Genomic DNA, 17,653 nt, shown 5'->3' with positions numbered 1-17,653 from the left:
AACTTGCCCCAAGAATTCATTCAGATACTACAAATATTATATAGTAATCCATACACTACGCTATACATCAATAGGACTTATTCTAACAGAATACAGATTAAAAATGGTACTCAACAGGGTTGTCCCATGTCCCCCTTATTGTTTAACCTATATCTAGAACCTCTATTTTTATATATCAAGCAAAATTTGTATCATAATGCACCAATAATTTATAGGAATAAAATATTAATGTCAGCATTCGCCGATGATCTTATTATTTATTGTACAACCCCAATTTCAGACAGTGAAAAGATATTAAAGCTCATAAACGAATTTTCAGTAGTTTCTAATTATAAAATTAACTTACAGAAAATGAATATCTTCCCATTAAGAACTCCAAAACCTTTTTCACTAATGGCCCTGATGGGGAAGTTAACATGTAAAGAAAATATTAAATATTTGGGTATCAACTTCTCTACGGATAATAAGGACTTTTATAACAATAATGTTAAATGAGTATGGGAACACATAATAGCTGATTGTGACAGATGGAAGAATTTAAAACTACCGGTATTAGCAAAAGTATCAATAGTGAAAATGAATATACTACATGAATGTTATACATATTTAGGTCTGCCCAATTATCAATTTCAAAAACAGTTTTAAACAAATGCATAAAGATCTAGCTAAATTTATCTGGAACCCAAAAGAACTAGAATATCTTATGAGAAATTAATGACCCCTAAAACAAGAGGGGACTTGAGCTACCAAACTTTGAAGCATATTATTTGATTGTAAACGCTTAATAAAATTTTAAGAATTGCTAATTATGATGTAACGAATACAAAATGGATACCAACTTGGGTGGTCTTGAATCATAAGCATATTTTGGATAGGAAAATAAATCCTAAAGCATTGCCCTTTATGGACAAAATTAGTCTGATAAAATATGGGGTCATGGACCACATAATAACCTGTGTCTCATCTTTGCAAACTTTATTTCAGTCCGTAGATTTATTGCAATATATGATGGTTCTTCAACCTTTCCACAGGAATCCTAATTTTAAACTAAATAATCAGCTGATCGATCTCAGCAAATTTCCATTAATACTTAATCTGACTCTATTTGATGTTTTTAATAAACTTGACTTATCGGCTTTACAAATTAGACAGGAAATGAATCTACCTAGAAGTTACATTGTTATAATGAGACAAGTTAAAGAACTTGCCTTGAGCTACTTTAGGAACTTTAAACCTGCAGCCGGATTTGTGGATAAGTGCTCTGAATTGTGGCAAGCTATCCAACAAGACACTAAATTTATAGCAACTGCATATAAATTAATTAAGGATTTGAAATTTCAGGACAAAATTTTGCTTTCAGAGTATTGGGTAAAAAAAGTAACAGTAACAGACAATCAGATATTAAAAGCAATTGATATAACTAGGAAATCAGTTTCTTTTCAAAAACTGATGTACACGCAATTGATGATTTGGAACAATGCATATTACACACATCTTAGATTACATAAATTTAACCCTAGGAATTCTCCAATTTGTCCATACTGTGCAGATCAAACAGCGGATCTTCTTCATATGTTCTGGAGTTGTAAATGCGTATATAAACTTTGGAACTCTCTTAAAGAACAACTGCAAAAGATGGGTTATCAAAGTTCTGCACTGTCATGGGAATTTATGATTCTACACATTCCTCCAAGAGAGCTTTCCAGATCGCAAACTATTATTTGTATGAATATTTTTTTGCTGATGAAACTCTATATAGCCACAAATTGGCTAGAACCACATAAGACATCATGGAATAATTTTAAGCTTGTGGCTATAAAGCATATACTAGCACATAAATTACTTCTGAAACAAACTAACAAAAATATTAATAACCCGAAAATATGGGAAAAGGTCTTCAATATTATATTAGCATGATACTGATTTTAGGAATATATTAAATATAGGAAGCATTTCATGTAGATATTGTATAAATGGTTTGTAGTAGTTATAGTGTATTATGTGTGTGATGTTTATTGTATTTTTGTAATGTTTTTGGAAAATATATTTCAATAAAAATTTATTATGGAAAAAAAAAGAAAGCTACAATTCAAAATGAAAAGGGATGACGCGGTGAATTGGGGGGGGGGGTTGGAAGCAGATCGAGAGGAATAGTCATACAGATTATAAAGTATTCTAAAACTAAGCCAACATGGTATTGCAGAAAGGGTATTCTTGTGATGTGAATGAATACATTTAGGGGTACAAAGAACAGACAAGAGAGGGATGGAATTTACAAGAGGAAGCTGGCAAAGTACCCAAAGTATTGGAAAGAGGGAAAAGTAACAGAAAAAGGAAGAGGCCAAAAAGATATTTGGACTGAAGGCTAGAAACTGCCTTTCCTATCAGGGATTGATAGATTATTGACAAATGGGAAGAGAGGAGAATCTAAGTGAAAGACCTACACTGAGTTTTTCGTTGACTCTACAACAAAAGCTACAGAGTATATAAAATAATGCATAACTACAGAAACTAGAGGAGGACAGAACAGACTAGAGAGAGAGATGAGCAAATCCCAAAGAACAATGGTAGGACATAGGCATGGCCCCCAAATATGTAACAAGGTCTAGAAGATTTACGATTTTAGCTTGGAATTGTTTACCCCCAAGCATGTAGATGGCCAGATTTTGGAGGTGCGATAGGGAAGAAAGTGGTAGCTAGGAGCGTATGTTTAAATGCAAGGAGTTGGCAGACCTTAAAAATCCCCTACAGAGTACTATATCAGAAATACTGAGCAAGCAAATAAGTGTTACTAAGGAAACTATTTTTGAGTTAGGATACAGGAGCATTACCTAGACATAGTAAGGCCTTGTCAAGTTTAATTGCGGTGGCTGCCAAAAAAGCAATTACTAGAAAATGGAAATCAAAATCTAAAAACAACTGTACTTGAAGTAGTTAATATTTGTTACAGAGATAGAAGAACAGGACCTGCCATCTTTAAAAAAGAATAGGAGCAAATTACATACAAAAATGGAAACTGCGGGTGTAGTACATGCAGAAAAATGTTTTTTAGGAAGACTGAGGTTTAAGAGGACAGGAACTGAACAATTTACATAACACTGGATTGATTATATTGTATAGAAAAATATAGTTAATGTCTAATGTAAACTTACATAAATGTCTATTTGCTCAAGTCACAAATTATTATATAAAGGTGCGTATAGGGCTAATGCCCAAGAGTTTTTTTTTTTTTTTTTTTTTAAATCTACAACAAAAAAATCCGGGAACCCACAATTGTTTGTTAAGTGGCAACAGCTAAAATGGAAATCTGGTAAAATTGAATACTTCACAGAAACACACAAACTAAAGTTCTGTAGTACGAACAGGAGGCAACATTATTCCAAACTTAAAATTTTAGAAGCACGTTTAGCACTTTGGCTCTGTACTTAACATGGAACTCCAACTAAATCTGTTTGTCAAATGACACCTTTTAAACAATCAAAACTACATGATACAATGCTAGACCCAACCCACCAAATAAAACCAATTACAAAGTGAAACCATACACAAAAAAGATAAAAATAAATTATGCGGCATCATAGTACATCAACTTTAAAACAGACTTAATAGCCATTGAATTATTCAAACGTGGGAACCACACTGCATTAACTAAACTTGCCATTTTAATTTCACATTTATCAAGATCTTCTAAAACAAAACCTGTTTTGTCTTTTGTTAGTTACTCCATAACTGCAAAAGCAAAACCATAGTCTTATTTTCTTTTGTGCGTCTAAAAAGGGCATTTGTAGTCTTCAATTTATGTACGTCTTGCATGTATTCATAAATTTGAATGATCATCTTCTGGGGTATTCCTACGTTAAAAGCAGGAGGACACTGAGAACATAAAGCTCCATACACCACATTTTTGACTCAACTATAATGCCTTGTAACAAAATATTCTTTACTTCCAATAATGACACTACTAGTTACCAGAATGTTTTTGCATTGGTGTGCAATGGCTACGCAAACATTCGTAGGGGTCTGCTACTAACTTGTTGATTTTTTTCCTAGAACTCTCCAGTAATGTTTTCAGTGACCTATCTTTCTTATAAACTAGCACGGGTTTATTGCTTACTTTCTTCAGAACTGTATTATCTATTTGAAAGATCTCTCGGTTCTTTTATCACCTATGGCTTTACTAGTTGAATGTTGAAAAAAAAAAAAAAAAAAGCTCTTTAAAGTTCTAGTATTGTTCTGGTCCACATTATGTACATTACTGTTTGCACTCAGTATAGGACAATACCGTGTGTTCTCTTGATCACTACTTCGTCCCTAGTTTCCATTAAAAATTCCTGGTGGTACCCTCTATTCGGAAACATACCCAACAATACCTCACACACTACAAGGAGGAGTATCTAATTCCGACACCATTCTTGCCAATCTTACTAGCTGCACTTTTACTACAGCCTTTTCCTGGTGCATAGAATGCCAACTGTGAAAGTGGAGGTAATAGAAAATAGATTGTCTATAAATAGTACAAATCTAGCATGTACTCTTATTTCCATATCTACTTAATTATAGAATAATTATTAAAGTAAATTATCTTGTCTTTGAATTTCCGCATCATTCTGGGTGATAGCAAAATACCACGCAAGACCTGTTTCTCTCCTGCCTCAGATGCATGCAATGCACCTTTTCTTTCACTTAAAGTCTGATAAAAAACTGTGTTAACATATCATTTCTATCACAGGTGTATAATAAACATTGATTGTAGAAAAGATGAGTAAATAAAGTGGGACAAGTGTATCTTTTATGGACTGTAAATTAATTCATTCATGTCATTCACATTTCTATCCACAAAACGGTACCTTCAGCTCAGAACTTTATTTATTTATTTATCTGTTGTCTTTTGTATACCAGGAAATTCTGACTGGGTACAAGTCCCATTTTCAGAAGGGGCCTGGGGAGAAAAGCTCCATGTAAAGTACATAAAATCCTGCACTGAGTCTGCTTTTCTTGAAGGGGCAGCCGCCTGTTAAGCAGCAACACCAGAGGAAAATTCATTCATTGCACTTATTTCCCACCACTGTGTTCAGCATTTGCTTTTTCAAGAGGCATTCAAGCTTTGCAAGGGGGGCAGTTTAGAGCTACATATTTCTTTCAGCTCATTGTTTACTTGGTATTCCGTGAACTGGAAATCGGAATTGTCTTCTCCATTACACTCTTCACAACTCCAGAGATCTTTTGGTGATTTCAGAGATTCCTTTTAAAACTCTGCTTGTTGTGCCCTCATCAAAGTAGGAATAACTATAAATGAAGAGTGAGCTCCTGCCCATTTTGTTCTTTAACATCCTTTCACTCGGTCTAATGGTACACAACATTTATTTTATACTCTTATGCCCTCCATTTATTCACTCCCATCAATAATATATTCTAAACCCCAAGAAGGGACATATGTGTGCAGTTAATACTTGCCTACATGGTCCATGGCTACAAATGTTGAACATCATGAAGATACAACATAAACTAAAATGTAACATGCACACATAATTAAAAAAAATGACTTCATGGGCCACTGCTACAAATTTCCAATATTATCCTGCTGCTGTTAAGCAGAAAAGTAAAATGTGATATGTTTCTGCAAAAAAAAGTGAAAAATGACGTTTTTGTTGTTAAGTTTTTCAGGAAAAAACATGAACTTTTTATTGCTTACCACTGACAGAAAAGAATCACTGACCTCTTATTGAAATTGAACTAGTAGAATACAAACATGATTACTACAAGTAATAGAACTTCTAAACAACAGCAGAAGGAAAACTAACTTGTCCCCCACTGCAAACTCTGCACCACCACTAGACACCAGGGGTGCTACTCAGATATTATCCCTGTCTTTGAAAAATAACAAAAAAATAAATAAATATATAAAAGTAAAGGATGGAAACTTTCAAACCCTACACCCGTGACATAAAAAGCAGCAGCCTTAACCCACTACACTAACTGATCAGTCAATATAGTAGTTTTGTAACATAATAATATGTTCAAAGTGTGTTATTGAACAATTTTAACAGTCAGTGACTTATGAGCGGTAGGACACCTACAAGATGCAACAGAAGCTTCCTTTAAAATCAGGGACATATAGTTGAGAGGTATGAGAGCGAATCTGTGGTAGTGGTGGGGCTTTGGCTGAAAGACTGGAGGAGCACCAGATGACTCCAGAGAGAATATTTAAACTATTACTAGGACTCGCTTATGTTAAAGCAACAAACCTAGCATCATGATGCACTTTACAAACACTAAGAAGAATGAAACTCTGATCGCTAGCATTATTAACTGTCTGCAAGAATCTGTGATTTGTGAGATCCTTAATCTGTACATAACCTATGTTTCTATGGAATCTATATCTCTGTATGATATTCTTGTGTAATTTCTTTATGACATGCTATTGGAACTTTTCTCCCTGGGCCTCTGCTGAAAATGGATATGTGTCCAGTCGGACTTTCCCGGTTAACAAATGTAAAATAAATAAATAAATAAGCAAACAAATAAATAAATAAAAGAGACATCAGGAACATTTCTCAACTCAGGGATAGGTAAGAAGTGTGTTTGCTTTAATGTATGCATGCATGTGGAAGAGTGAATGGGGTTATCTGTGCCAAAGTGATGCATGGACTGCCAGGGTTGACTGCTGCAGGAAAGTGTTGACTTGTTCTCGCAGTAGTTAAGGATAATTCAGAGACATGCAAATTAGCTAATAATGAAGTCTGGCTAATATAGGTTCATAGGTTCATAAATTTGCACTAGGCTAATGGCCCTGGGGCCTTTACAAGCTTAGCCCATAGAAGTGCCCTGGCATTGTGCCACCCGACACTAGTTCCTTGTACCTCTATCAAGTAGAGCCACTGGAGTTATCCCCGGGGTGAACTTTCTATTTCCCAGCCACTCATCAAGATTTCTCTTGAAGAGGCCCAGTGAGGTGCTGTGCTTGACATGTATGGGAAGTCTATTCCAGAGCATGGGCAGTCTCTGGGTTATGAACCTGTCCCTCCAGCATGTTCTGTTGAATGTGGTAATGAGGTTGAGGTTTCTGGAGTGTGTGGTGCAGAGAGATTGAGATTTCATTAGATGTAGCATTTCTAACAGAGCTGGGTCAGACATGGCTTTGTAAGTCAAGCAGAGATTGCCTCTTAGTAGACGATATGAGACAGAGAATAGCTGGAGTTTTTTGAGTCTATCCGTATAGGACAGTGTTTAAGGCCTAGGATCCTCTTTGTGAGGTACTTTTGTGGCCTTTCCAGCTGTTGCATGTGTCTAGTGAGGTACATGCCAAATGGGGCATTATACTTGATGATTGGTCTAATGAGGGAAGAGTACCTTTGGTAATGAGACGTGCCACATAGAAGGACTTTCTGACAACAGTGGCAATGTGGTGGTCGAAGGAGAGGTTGCTGTCAACTTGTATCCCTAGATCTCTTATAACACCTTCAGTGTTCAGTGGGCTCCCATCGATGTGGTAATTAGTGGGAACTGAGTTTTTCCCAAAGGGGATGACACATATTTTGGCATTAAGCTTAAGGCCATGGTTTCGACACCAGTCATTGGTGTCATTGAGGCCTTTCTGTAGGATGTCTACATCACTTGGAGAGTTAATATTGGCTCCCAGCTTGCAGTTGTTTGTGAACTTGGTCAGCCAGAATCCCTCCATGTTGGCCTGGACTTCTGAGAAGTGGATGCCAAACAGGAGAGGACCCAGGACCAATCACTGTGGGACTCCACTAGTGACTGGTCGGCAGTCTGACTTTGAGTCCACTACTTTCACAATGTGGGTTCTAGCTGTGAGCCAATTTGCAACCCACCTAGTGATATAGGGATTGATGCTTAGTTGGGTGAGTTTATCATTAATTCCTGAGTGGGGAATGGTATCAAGGCCTTGGCCAAATCGAGGTAGGTTGTATGAACTGCCTTGCCCTCATCCACAGCTCTGGTGACTGATTCAAAGAAGTAAACTAGGTTTAGCAGGCATGATCTACCTTTCACAAAATCAAATTGCGTGGGATCTAGAGTTTGGAGATTCCCTGTATCCTTGTTATTTAGGTCTGTGATGGTGCGCTCCATAGCCTTACATATCAGACTCGTCAGGCTAATGGGGAGATAATTCCCAGGGTCTGTAGTCACTCCCACTTTATGGAGAGGGATGACTGTAGCAGTGTGCCATTCAGTAGGGACAAAGCTTGAGGCAAGGCTGTGATTGAACAGGGCACACAGATGTGCCAGTTCACTTTGTAGTTCATGTAGAACACATCCAGGGATATTGTTGGGTCCCATGGAAGCTGTATTCTTGGCCTTGGACAATTTAGCTTTAACCTGTGCTGCAGTAATGCTGGGTGCCTGGCATTCCTCCGGTATTCTGATTGGCCCTTTAGGGGGGAGAGAGGGGTAAAGTTGGCACTGAATCTGTCAGCCAGTATGTTGGCGATATCTGTTGGCTCAGTATAGGAGGTACCATTGTGCAGTAACTCAGAGCAAACCTGGGTATTGCCATGGAGATTCTTGATATAACTATAGAAGGCTTTGTGGTTGTTTTTAGTGTCTGCCACAATTCTGCCTTCATAGCTGGCTTTAGAGGTTTTGATGAGGGATTTCAACTTTTTGTTGAGGCTAATAAGGGAATTTTTCCAGTCTTCACCCTTTTCTGCAACAGTTTCTTCCTTCTGTTGTAGAGTTTATTAATGGCAGGGGACCACCAGAATGGCTTCCTTTTTTGGGGGAAGAGCATCTTGGTTCTGTTGGGTATGGCTAGTTCCATGCATTTATGTATGTGTTCGTACAGTGCACTGATGTATGATTTGGCAGTCATGCATCTATTTTCCATTGACAATGGTGCCATGAAGTTAGCCACCTCTGTTTTTAGGAATCAGCTGTGGAGAAGATTTTCAGGGTGGTTACCTTTGTGGGGGTGTGGGTGAGATGTGGATTTCCATGGTGATTAGTTTGTGGTATCTATATCTCTGAATCACAGTTTCCCACAAAATGTAAACGTTGGTAACAACTCACCACCAGTGGTGGTCTTCGTTCTGAATCCTCGGGATGGAGTTGGAGCAGTTGTTAAATCATTTCATTTTGATTGCTGAGAAAGTTGTGTGGCTATTTCTTCCTCAGATGTGAAATTTGTAATGCTGCAAAAATGTTAAAACCATTTCAGTCCATTAAGTCCATTCTGTAACTTCAATCCATTGTGTACATTTCCATATCTGTCAGTCAACAGTAGTGTATACTTAACATAATGGATTAGCACATTATTGACTAGCCTTGCCCATAGCTGCACAAACATATCCAGGGGTGCTAAAAGTTACATTTTGCTTAAATGTCACTCTTTCACATTTATGCAGCTCATGGGACTTCTAAAGATTTCCTGTTATACTTTTTCACTGCCATTTATATAAAATGTTTCAGTTGTTGTTGCAGAGTTTCTGATTTTCCACTGTCCATGTTAAAATGAAAATGATCAAATTCAGATCGTGTCAACTTATGATTCATAAATGCAGTGATTTTGCCTATACTGCATTGGGTTACACCGCCAACCAGAAGACTTGCTTTCCATTCAGTATTTAATCAAAGTGCTCTTTACTGATAGTCAGCAGTGCTGCATTCATTTCTGTATTTATCAAGAAGAAAGGACAATGGACTGTTCAAGTTCTTCTGGTAAAAATGGTCTTACTCCTGTGTCGTCACTGTGAAATCTCTATAAAAGATGTAAGAAGTACTAGACCAGGAAATTGGGTGCATCCAGTCCTGTTCTCCAGTTCATTGATCAGTTGGTGATTTGTCACAGAAAGGTCTAACAGACCTTCCATCTCTGATGGCATCAAGACAAGGGAATCAGCAGAATTGTTATTGATTTTATTGTTAATAAGGCTTGAGTCCCCTCACAGAGAGAGACATCCTTGTTTCTGGTGAGTGTAGTAGGACCCAGCCATTAAGCTACAATTAGTCTTATCAACTCTGAAAGCCCTTCCGTCAGATTTGTTATATGTGCAGATGGGAGAATTTTCCATCAAAGTCCTCCTTGATGAGTTCAGTGATGTCTTTAAAAGAGTGGTCATCAGCACTAGCTCTGCCCTGCCAAGCTGATGGACCCTACTAGGAGCAAGATGTTTATCAATTTTTCCGTTATTCTTAAGACACAGAATGTTTTAAGGACAAAGTTTTATGAGTTACCTAAGGCCCTGCTGTCAACTTCACAGTTATCACTGTGTCCATTAACCCAAGGAGATACTTCACAATACTCTTTTAATTGTACAGTAATGGTGCTATCTGATTTGGAAAAGGAGAACAGAGATCATCCAGTTGTACATTCTGAACACCTTTTTAGAACCAGAATCTGAATTATTCCATGAGACTAAAGTGCCAAATCCTGTCTGTCCTCTGTATTGCATTAGGTATGTATGTCCTTCCCTTCTGAACATCATCTCTCCTGTTAGGGATTATTTGGAAGGGTGGCATTCTAATGGATATTTAAAATTATGTGAAGGACAAATGCAGATGTGAGCTGGGAGAGTGTTTAAACCTGTCAGTACCTCCTCCAGAGGTTCTGACATCTGCATGGCCAGCTGTCATTTCTTCTATAAAATCTGCATAAAGTAGTACTGACAAACTGCAGGTCAGAGCTCACCAGATAGAGCTGAACTTCCTGACCATTCCATTTTTGAACATCATATAGCAAGTGGCGTTTTCAACTCACCTGATTGTCATTCCCACTGAAAAAACAAATGTTCTTATTGGTGATAAGATTGGAAGGGCAAACAAGAGGTACATTCTTGGCTACTAATTCTGATAAGTAGAAGGATTTCCTGACAACAGTTGCCACACGATGATCAAAGGAGTGGGACCTGCTGACCTAAGTGCCCATGTCCATAATTTTTCATTTTGTAAGGGTAAATTATCTATACTGCACATTATGGGTAACTTCTTTTCTCTGAAAGAAACAGTGCTGCACTTTTTAGGATTCAGTTTGTCTATTTTCCATATACTGGATATTAACTAAGGTAAGCTCTTTCTGAATGGTGCAATGGTATCTGAAGGGGTTACATCCAGTTTTCAGTCATCTGCAAATCTGGCTAATCAGAGGCCCTAGTTATCTTTTTTGAGATCAGAGCTGTAGATGCCAAACAAGAGAGGACCCAGCACATACCCCTAGAGGACTCCAGTGGTTACTTTACCACTGTTTAAAGAAATGTCACAAACTGTGTAGGTTCTGTCTTTCAACCAGTTAGTAATTCATCTTGTCAAGTTGAGATCTATGTTTAAGGATGGTAGATGACTTACAGCTCTGGCATTAGGTATGATATCAGATGTTTTGTCCTGATCAGGATAAGCTGTATGAACAGGATGACCACTGTCAATAGCTCGTTTAACCCTCTTGAATAAATTAACAAGGTTTTACAGGCATGATGTCCCTTTGAAGCCAGTTTGTTGGGGGTCATGCTTAATGAGATTTTTAATATAATTAATGAGAGCAGTTATGATACATGCCACAGTTTTATTGATCAGAGTCATAAAGCTGATAGGACTGTAATTGCCAGGACCAGTGATAGGGTCACCCTTGTGGAGGGGCATCACTAAAGTAATGTGCCTGGATTTGAATACATAGCCCTTGACTAGGCTTAGATTAAACAATTTAAGGAGAAGTTCAGCAAGAGAGTGTTTGATACTGTTTAATAAGCACTCAGTCAAGTTATTAGGACCCATGGAAGACATTTTTTTTGTATTAGATAACACTTTAAGAACACATTCTTTAGTAATGGTGGGGGAAGGAGAATCTGGGGTGAGTGGTGGTGTTATAGGTGTTTCATAGGTGAAGTTTGCAGACTACTTGCTTGATAGCACATTTAATTTGTCATTTGGGTTGGAGTAGAGGGGTCCAGTTAAGGAGAAATTTTGTTTTCTAGCATAGCTAAAGAAGGATTTGTAGTTATCCTTTCTTCTGAAGCTAATCTACATTCATGGGGTGCTTTACTGTTCCTTGGAATGTTTTTCATTTTATTGGTAATATTTTTTATGCAGTTCTCATTCTGAGGTATTCTTGCCTTACTGTACAGTTTAAGGATTTTTTTCTGTTGTTACACAGGTTATGTTGGCTGACCACCAGGCCACCTGGGTGGTTTGTTTTTAAATCTCCCATTGTATTTAGCTCTAGTCAGAACTGCTAGATCTGTGCATTTATCTAAGTGGGCATTGAACTCCTCCTTGAAGTTGACTGCTATGTCGGTGTCAACTGTAGTGATGCCATGGGTAAATTCAGAGATTTCATCTTATAATTGTGTAAAGTTCACCCTTTTGAAGTCTTTAAATATAGAGATATTTTTTAATGGGGGGATAGTGCTTTTGAGAGTAAATGTCACAAGTTTATGGACTGACTCAACTGGAAAAGGAAAGACTATGGCAGTGGAACAGGTAGAGGCAATATTAGCAAGGACCATGTTTAGAATATTTTGACCTCTAATGGGCTCATTAATGGTTTGGTCAAGGGAATTCATATTTATCAAATCCAGATATCCCTGGGCATTCTCTGCATTAGAGATATTAGACTGAGTAGTTGATATCAACTAGGATTATGGATTTATTGCGTATAGGAATTTGTTCTACAACTTTCAGGAATCTAACATGATCATCTGGAGACATGCAGTAGGTTCTGTAACATGTTGCAAGCTGGTAGCTTGTCTTTCCATGGTAAACTGAAGTGCTAGGAGCCTGGAATGTGTGTCTGTAGGTATTAGTCCAGATGAGATGTGGTCATTGACAAAAATGGAAACAATACTGCATTTTCAACCAGACTGAAAGACATGAAGTGCAAACCCAGGCATGGAGGGAGCTCTTTCTATACATTTAAACCAAGTCTTCAGTTGCGGGAGTGTCTTAAGATCATACAGTTTGTTATTGAGACTCCTGGCATTGAAAGGTTCTTAAATATATACTAAGCTAATGACCACTAGGGCCCTTAAAAGCCTAGCCGTGCAACCCACATGTGACCCACAAATTTGTTTTATATAGATGGGGATTTACTGACTGCCTCTGTCCATTAGAGACATAGGAGCCAGACCTGGGGTAAATTTCCAATTACCCATCCATTGATCCAAGTTGCACTTAAAAAGGGATAGGGAGGAACTCTGCTTAAAATGAATGGGGAGCCTGTTCCAGAGAATGGGAATTCTCTGAGAAACATATCTGTCAGTCCAGCATGTGCTATTTATTTCGCAAGCAATATTTAGGTCTTTTAATCTAGTAGTTCTGATGCTGTTTGTTTTATAGATGGGCAGAACATTATCAAAACAAGGTCCAGTGATGCCCTGTGTGAAGAAGTTAAACAGTTATTTGTCCTAGCATGTCTGGCTGAGTTTTTGTACGCAAGTTCATATTTACTTGTGTATTGCCTGCCGTACAGGGCATTGTCAGACCCCACTCTGATGGACCTCCTGCATATCTGCAAAACAAACAGCACCAGAATTACCCATTCTAAAGACTTAAACCTTGCCTGTGATATAAATAGGACCTGCTGGAGAGACAAGTATGTATCCCAGAGATTACCCTGTTTCTGGAACAGGCTTCCCATCCATGTGAAGCAGAGTTCCTCCCTAACCCAATTCAAGTGCAACCTGGACAATTGGATGGGGAACAGGAAATTCATACCTGGTTTGGCACCTGTGTCTCTAATGGACACAGACATCCTGTAAATGGTTCATCTCCCAGGCTCTAGCTTGTAAATGTTCCATCTCCCAAACTCCTGATTACACTTCTCAAGGATGGAGATCTTGCTTTCTCTGTTACTTTTTTCAAAATTGTCTCGCTATGTTAAATGGGTTTAACATAGCGAGACAGCTTTAAAAAAAGCAACGGAGATTCTCCGTTGCTTTTTTTAAAGCTGTCTCGCTATGTTAAACCCATTTAACATAGCAAAACAGTTTGCAAAAAGCAATGGAGATCTTGCTTTCTCCGTTGCTTTTGCCCACAGCTCTGATGTACTGCATAGACATACCCATGCGCAGTACATCAGAACTGCCACAGAATACCAGACAGCTGCGAAAGGGCAGCAAGAAGGCATTATTACAATGCCATTATTTAAGAAAAGTAATTATTTTTTTTCTTAAATAATGTCATTATATAATAGTAATAACCCACTTCTGGGTGTGGGTAATGCTGGATTTACCCACGGTTGGCTTTGTTTGGCCACTCGGGCTTCGCCCTCGTGACCAAACCACACTAACCATGGGTAAATCCAGCATTACCTACACCCAGGCGTGAGTTATTGCTATAATGTGAACTGGAAGCCAAACAATGGGAGGCTGAGGAGAAACAGTGTCAGTATGAACTGGAGGTCAAAAGTTTAGAAGCTGAGGAAAAAAGTGACAGCGCTGTCATGAATTAGAGCTTCTTACCCTTTGACAGGGTCATGGAGGTAATAGGGAAGGAAGTAACCAGACCTCAGAAGCTGTAAAGGTCAGTAAGCTTTTTCCTCATTACAGGGATGGGGATGACTTTGATAGTTTTATCCATATATTTTAGAGGATATGTAGACAGTATGATGCTGACCGTGAGCTCGGGTTTGACTCCTGACTCCCTTACTCCATGGTAAAGCTTTTCAGGCTATGTCAAAATTGTCTGATGTAGATTGTTTGAATTATGGTAAAGTTAAGAACTGTCTTCTAGACTGTTTTAAAATAACACCTGAAGCTTATACAAAAAAGTTTTGTGAGTACAGATGCAAGGCAGATGAAAGTGCATATGATTATATTGCTGATGTAAGTACTTACTTTCACAGATGGGTGAGTTGGTGTCAGGTCACCACTTTTGAGGGACTGGCAGACCTTTTGGTGAGGGAACAAGCCCTCGGTACTTTGACTGATGACATGATAATCTGTTTAGCAGACAGAGAGTGTAACTCTGAGGAGGGGTTGGGGAGAAAAGGGGATCTCTACTTAGTAAGCAGAGCACCAATGCATAAGAAAGGGATACCCAATGTTGCACATGGACATGCTACAGCAAACAAGGTGTACCAATTTCAGTAAGAAGCAGTTCAAATATGCAGGCACTATAAGCCATTAACCAGAAATTCTCAGCTCAGAAGGGCAGAGTCCAGCCTCTCCTCCCACAAGAGTGCAGACCACGAACCCTTCTAATGTAAAATAACTGGCCTGAAGCCCAAGTGCTTAAACCAGAATTAATACACTTTTAGAATAAATAGCTGTGGTCTCTTGGTAGCTGCCCTAAAAACAAAAAATAAATAATGTAACAAAATTGCAGTTTAATACCTCACATTTAAAATGATGTAAGAGAAATGTAGAAAAATACATTTTGGTGTAAAAAAAACAGTCTGCCACATCAACACAGACAGGATTTGTAAAAGAGATTACTAGTGTGTTTTATTTCTTGTAGAAATTGGTTGCCTTAATATATCAAATCTTCATTTTACATTCTAGGTTCATTAGGTAAGTACAAGGCTACTTCCCTTGAAGGCCATTTTAAATTTAGCCAGTTTCCCTTTTACGCTAGAATTTGCCTATCACATCTGGTTAGAGATTGGCCTTACCCATTTCATGGTCGATAACTATATATATTACCCTAATGAGAATAACTGGGATCTTACTGTACATAACTTAATGGGGGTCCATTCATGGGATAAAGCACTTAAGTGTTGTCTCTATCCATTAGTAGTACATTAATATCTAGGTTGTGCAAAACTTAAATAAATAAAGTATTGAATTATGTGCTACAGTTATACTCTCTCTCTCTCTATATATATATATATATAGATATGTTAATAGTTTTCAAAATGCCCCAAAAACCAGAGTGTGTACATAAGATTGAATTATTAAAAGTCAGTCATGAGCACCCACTTATTTTGTCAAGCAGTGCAAAGGTGATTTGGTTTCCATTTTTAATGTCTTTTTTTTCTTGATATTGTAGCCCTTAAAGAAGATGGCTGACCGAATCAGAAAGTATCAGATACTGAACAATGAAATTTTCGCCATTCTGAACAAATATATGAAGTCTGTGGAAACTGATAGCTCCACAGTAGAACACGTGCGCTGCTTCCAACCACCGATACACCAGTCTCTGGCCACCACATGCTAACAGAATATCTTCAGACAAAGAAGCTGTCAACATGCATTTGGATCTGTAATCTGTACATGTTCTCTAAGAATATACTGTTGCTATGTAGAGCAACAGACCAGTTTTTGGATACAGAAAATACCATTAAAGCTGTTGCAGTGCTTAAAAATATACCGAGAATATCTGCCCTCATAAACAGAAGTGCGAACCAGCCTTATTTTTCTGCTGGTATTATCTATAGAACAGGAAAAGCTGACATTTGTTTTTCATAATTCATTTATAATTTGAAGATCACAGACATTAAAAAACTGCGTTTCAGCTTGCAGTGGCACAATAGCTATGTGATGTTTCTTGTGGGAACTGTAAAAACTGCATGCAAAGATGTCTATTGATCAAATCAAGCATTAAATCATCTTGTCGTTTTGACAAATTCCATGATGTCACTCTTTTATGGACAATGCAGAGGTTTATTGGAAGATTTTCTGAAGGAAGCACTGAATTTTAACATAATTTATTACATTTCAGGGAAAGTTATAAACTTACCTGAAGTCATATGATAGATCATTCAAATGTATTTTCAGCTACAGAATGGGAAGTCTTATTGGCAATGTTTGTGATTTTAATATGATTATTTTTTTTTACTTTATTTACTATGTATTGCTTAAACATTTATTTCCGTTTTATTTTTATTGTTAAGATGGGCAATTTATTTATCCATTTTTCTCTTGCAAATGCTGAGATTTTTATAAGTCACAACATAAAGAAGGAAACTTGTGCCCAACAACATGAGCTCTATGTAAACCTTTTTCTGCCATTTCTAGTTCTGTTCCCAGTTCTTTAAGCATGGTTCTACAGTTGTCTTAGACAAAAGGCACCGTGGGGTACACCTACAAAATAATCCCACTGAGAGAGGGAGTTTTAGCACTCATAAACTGGTTTAGTTTGCCAATACAGCTACATCATCCCATTGCAAGATTAGTAAAATATACCAAGATAATAAGAGAGTAGTAGCAGTGTAAATGTAGTCAATGGCCCATGCTACATTCTCATTACATTTTCTGTTCCAAATCAACTATCATTAGAAGTCATTGTTTCTGATTTTGTTGAGCCAAATTTGAAACTCAGAATTCCTTCTGACTATGTGACCTTGAGTCTGTATGTTTGCTGAGTGAGGACTCTGAAATAAATATTTACTTTTGAAACAAATCTAAGAATTAAAATTTGTCAGTGCTGTTTTTTTCTGAATAATTCATTTATTAACCAAGTAAATTAATTTATTTCTTTGACCTTTTTGAACCATAAATTGGGTCACAAAGGCCAGAGTAAATGAAATGTGTACATATAGTTTTTAGAGTAAAACTTCAACCAGTCTTTTTTGAAAGGTAGGAGAAATACAGAGTTGCCAAGATGAACTCCACAAAAATAGAAGGAGAATATGCATATTCTGTGCATTCAGTGACAAAAAAGTCAGAACTGAACTGTGGACCATGGAACTGTGGGGCAGAGTCTTTAATAAGAGAGCCATACTGCGAGCAAAAACTGAAGGCAGGATTCACAGACATGGTATGCA

At 37.6% G+C, this 17,653-nt stretch overlaps 1 protein-coding gene across 2 annotated transcripts in view; it reads left to right on the top strand.

The window, feature by feature from the left end:
• Nucleotides 1–17,289, top strand: part of CYFIP2 (cytoplasmic FMR1 interacting protein 2) — a 2,832,302-nt gene extending 2,815,013 nt beyond the window's left edge. For both annotated transcript variants that reach the window (XM_044069335.1, XM_044069334.1), the window contains one exon: nucleotides 15,937–17,289. In XM_044069335.1, the coding sequence (XP_043925270.1) occupies nucleotides 15,937–16,104 (168 nt within the window). In that variant the 3' untranslated portion in view covers nucleotides 16,105–17,289. The remainder of the gene's footprint in view (nucleotides 1–15,936) is intronic.
• Nucleotides 17,290–17,653: the final 364 nt, after the last annotated feature.

This window comes from Protopterus annectens, chromosome 4.part0 (assembly GCF_019279795.1).
Source record: "Protopterus annectens isolate FY-2018-M chromosome 4.part0, PAN1.0, whole genome shotgun sequence".
In the NCBI taxonomy this organism is placed as follows: domain Eukaryota; kingdom Metazoa; phylum Chordata; order Ceratodontiformes; family Protopteridae; genus Protopterus; species Protopterus annectens.
The sequence above is the reverse complement of the archived record's forward strand: the minus strand, read 5'-3'. Positions and strand labels throughout refer to the sequence as shown.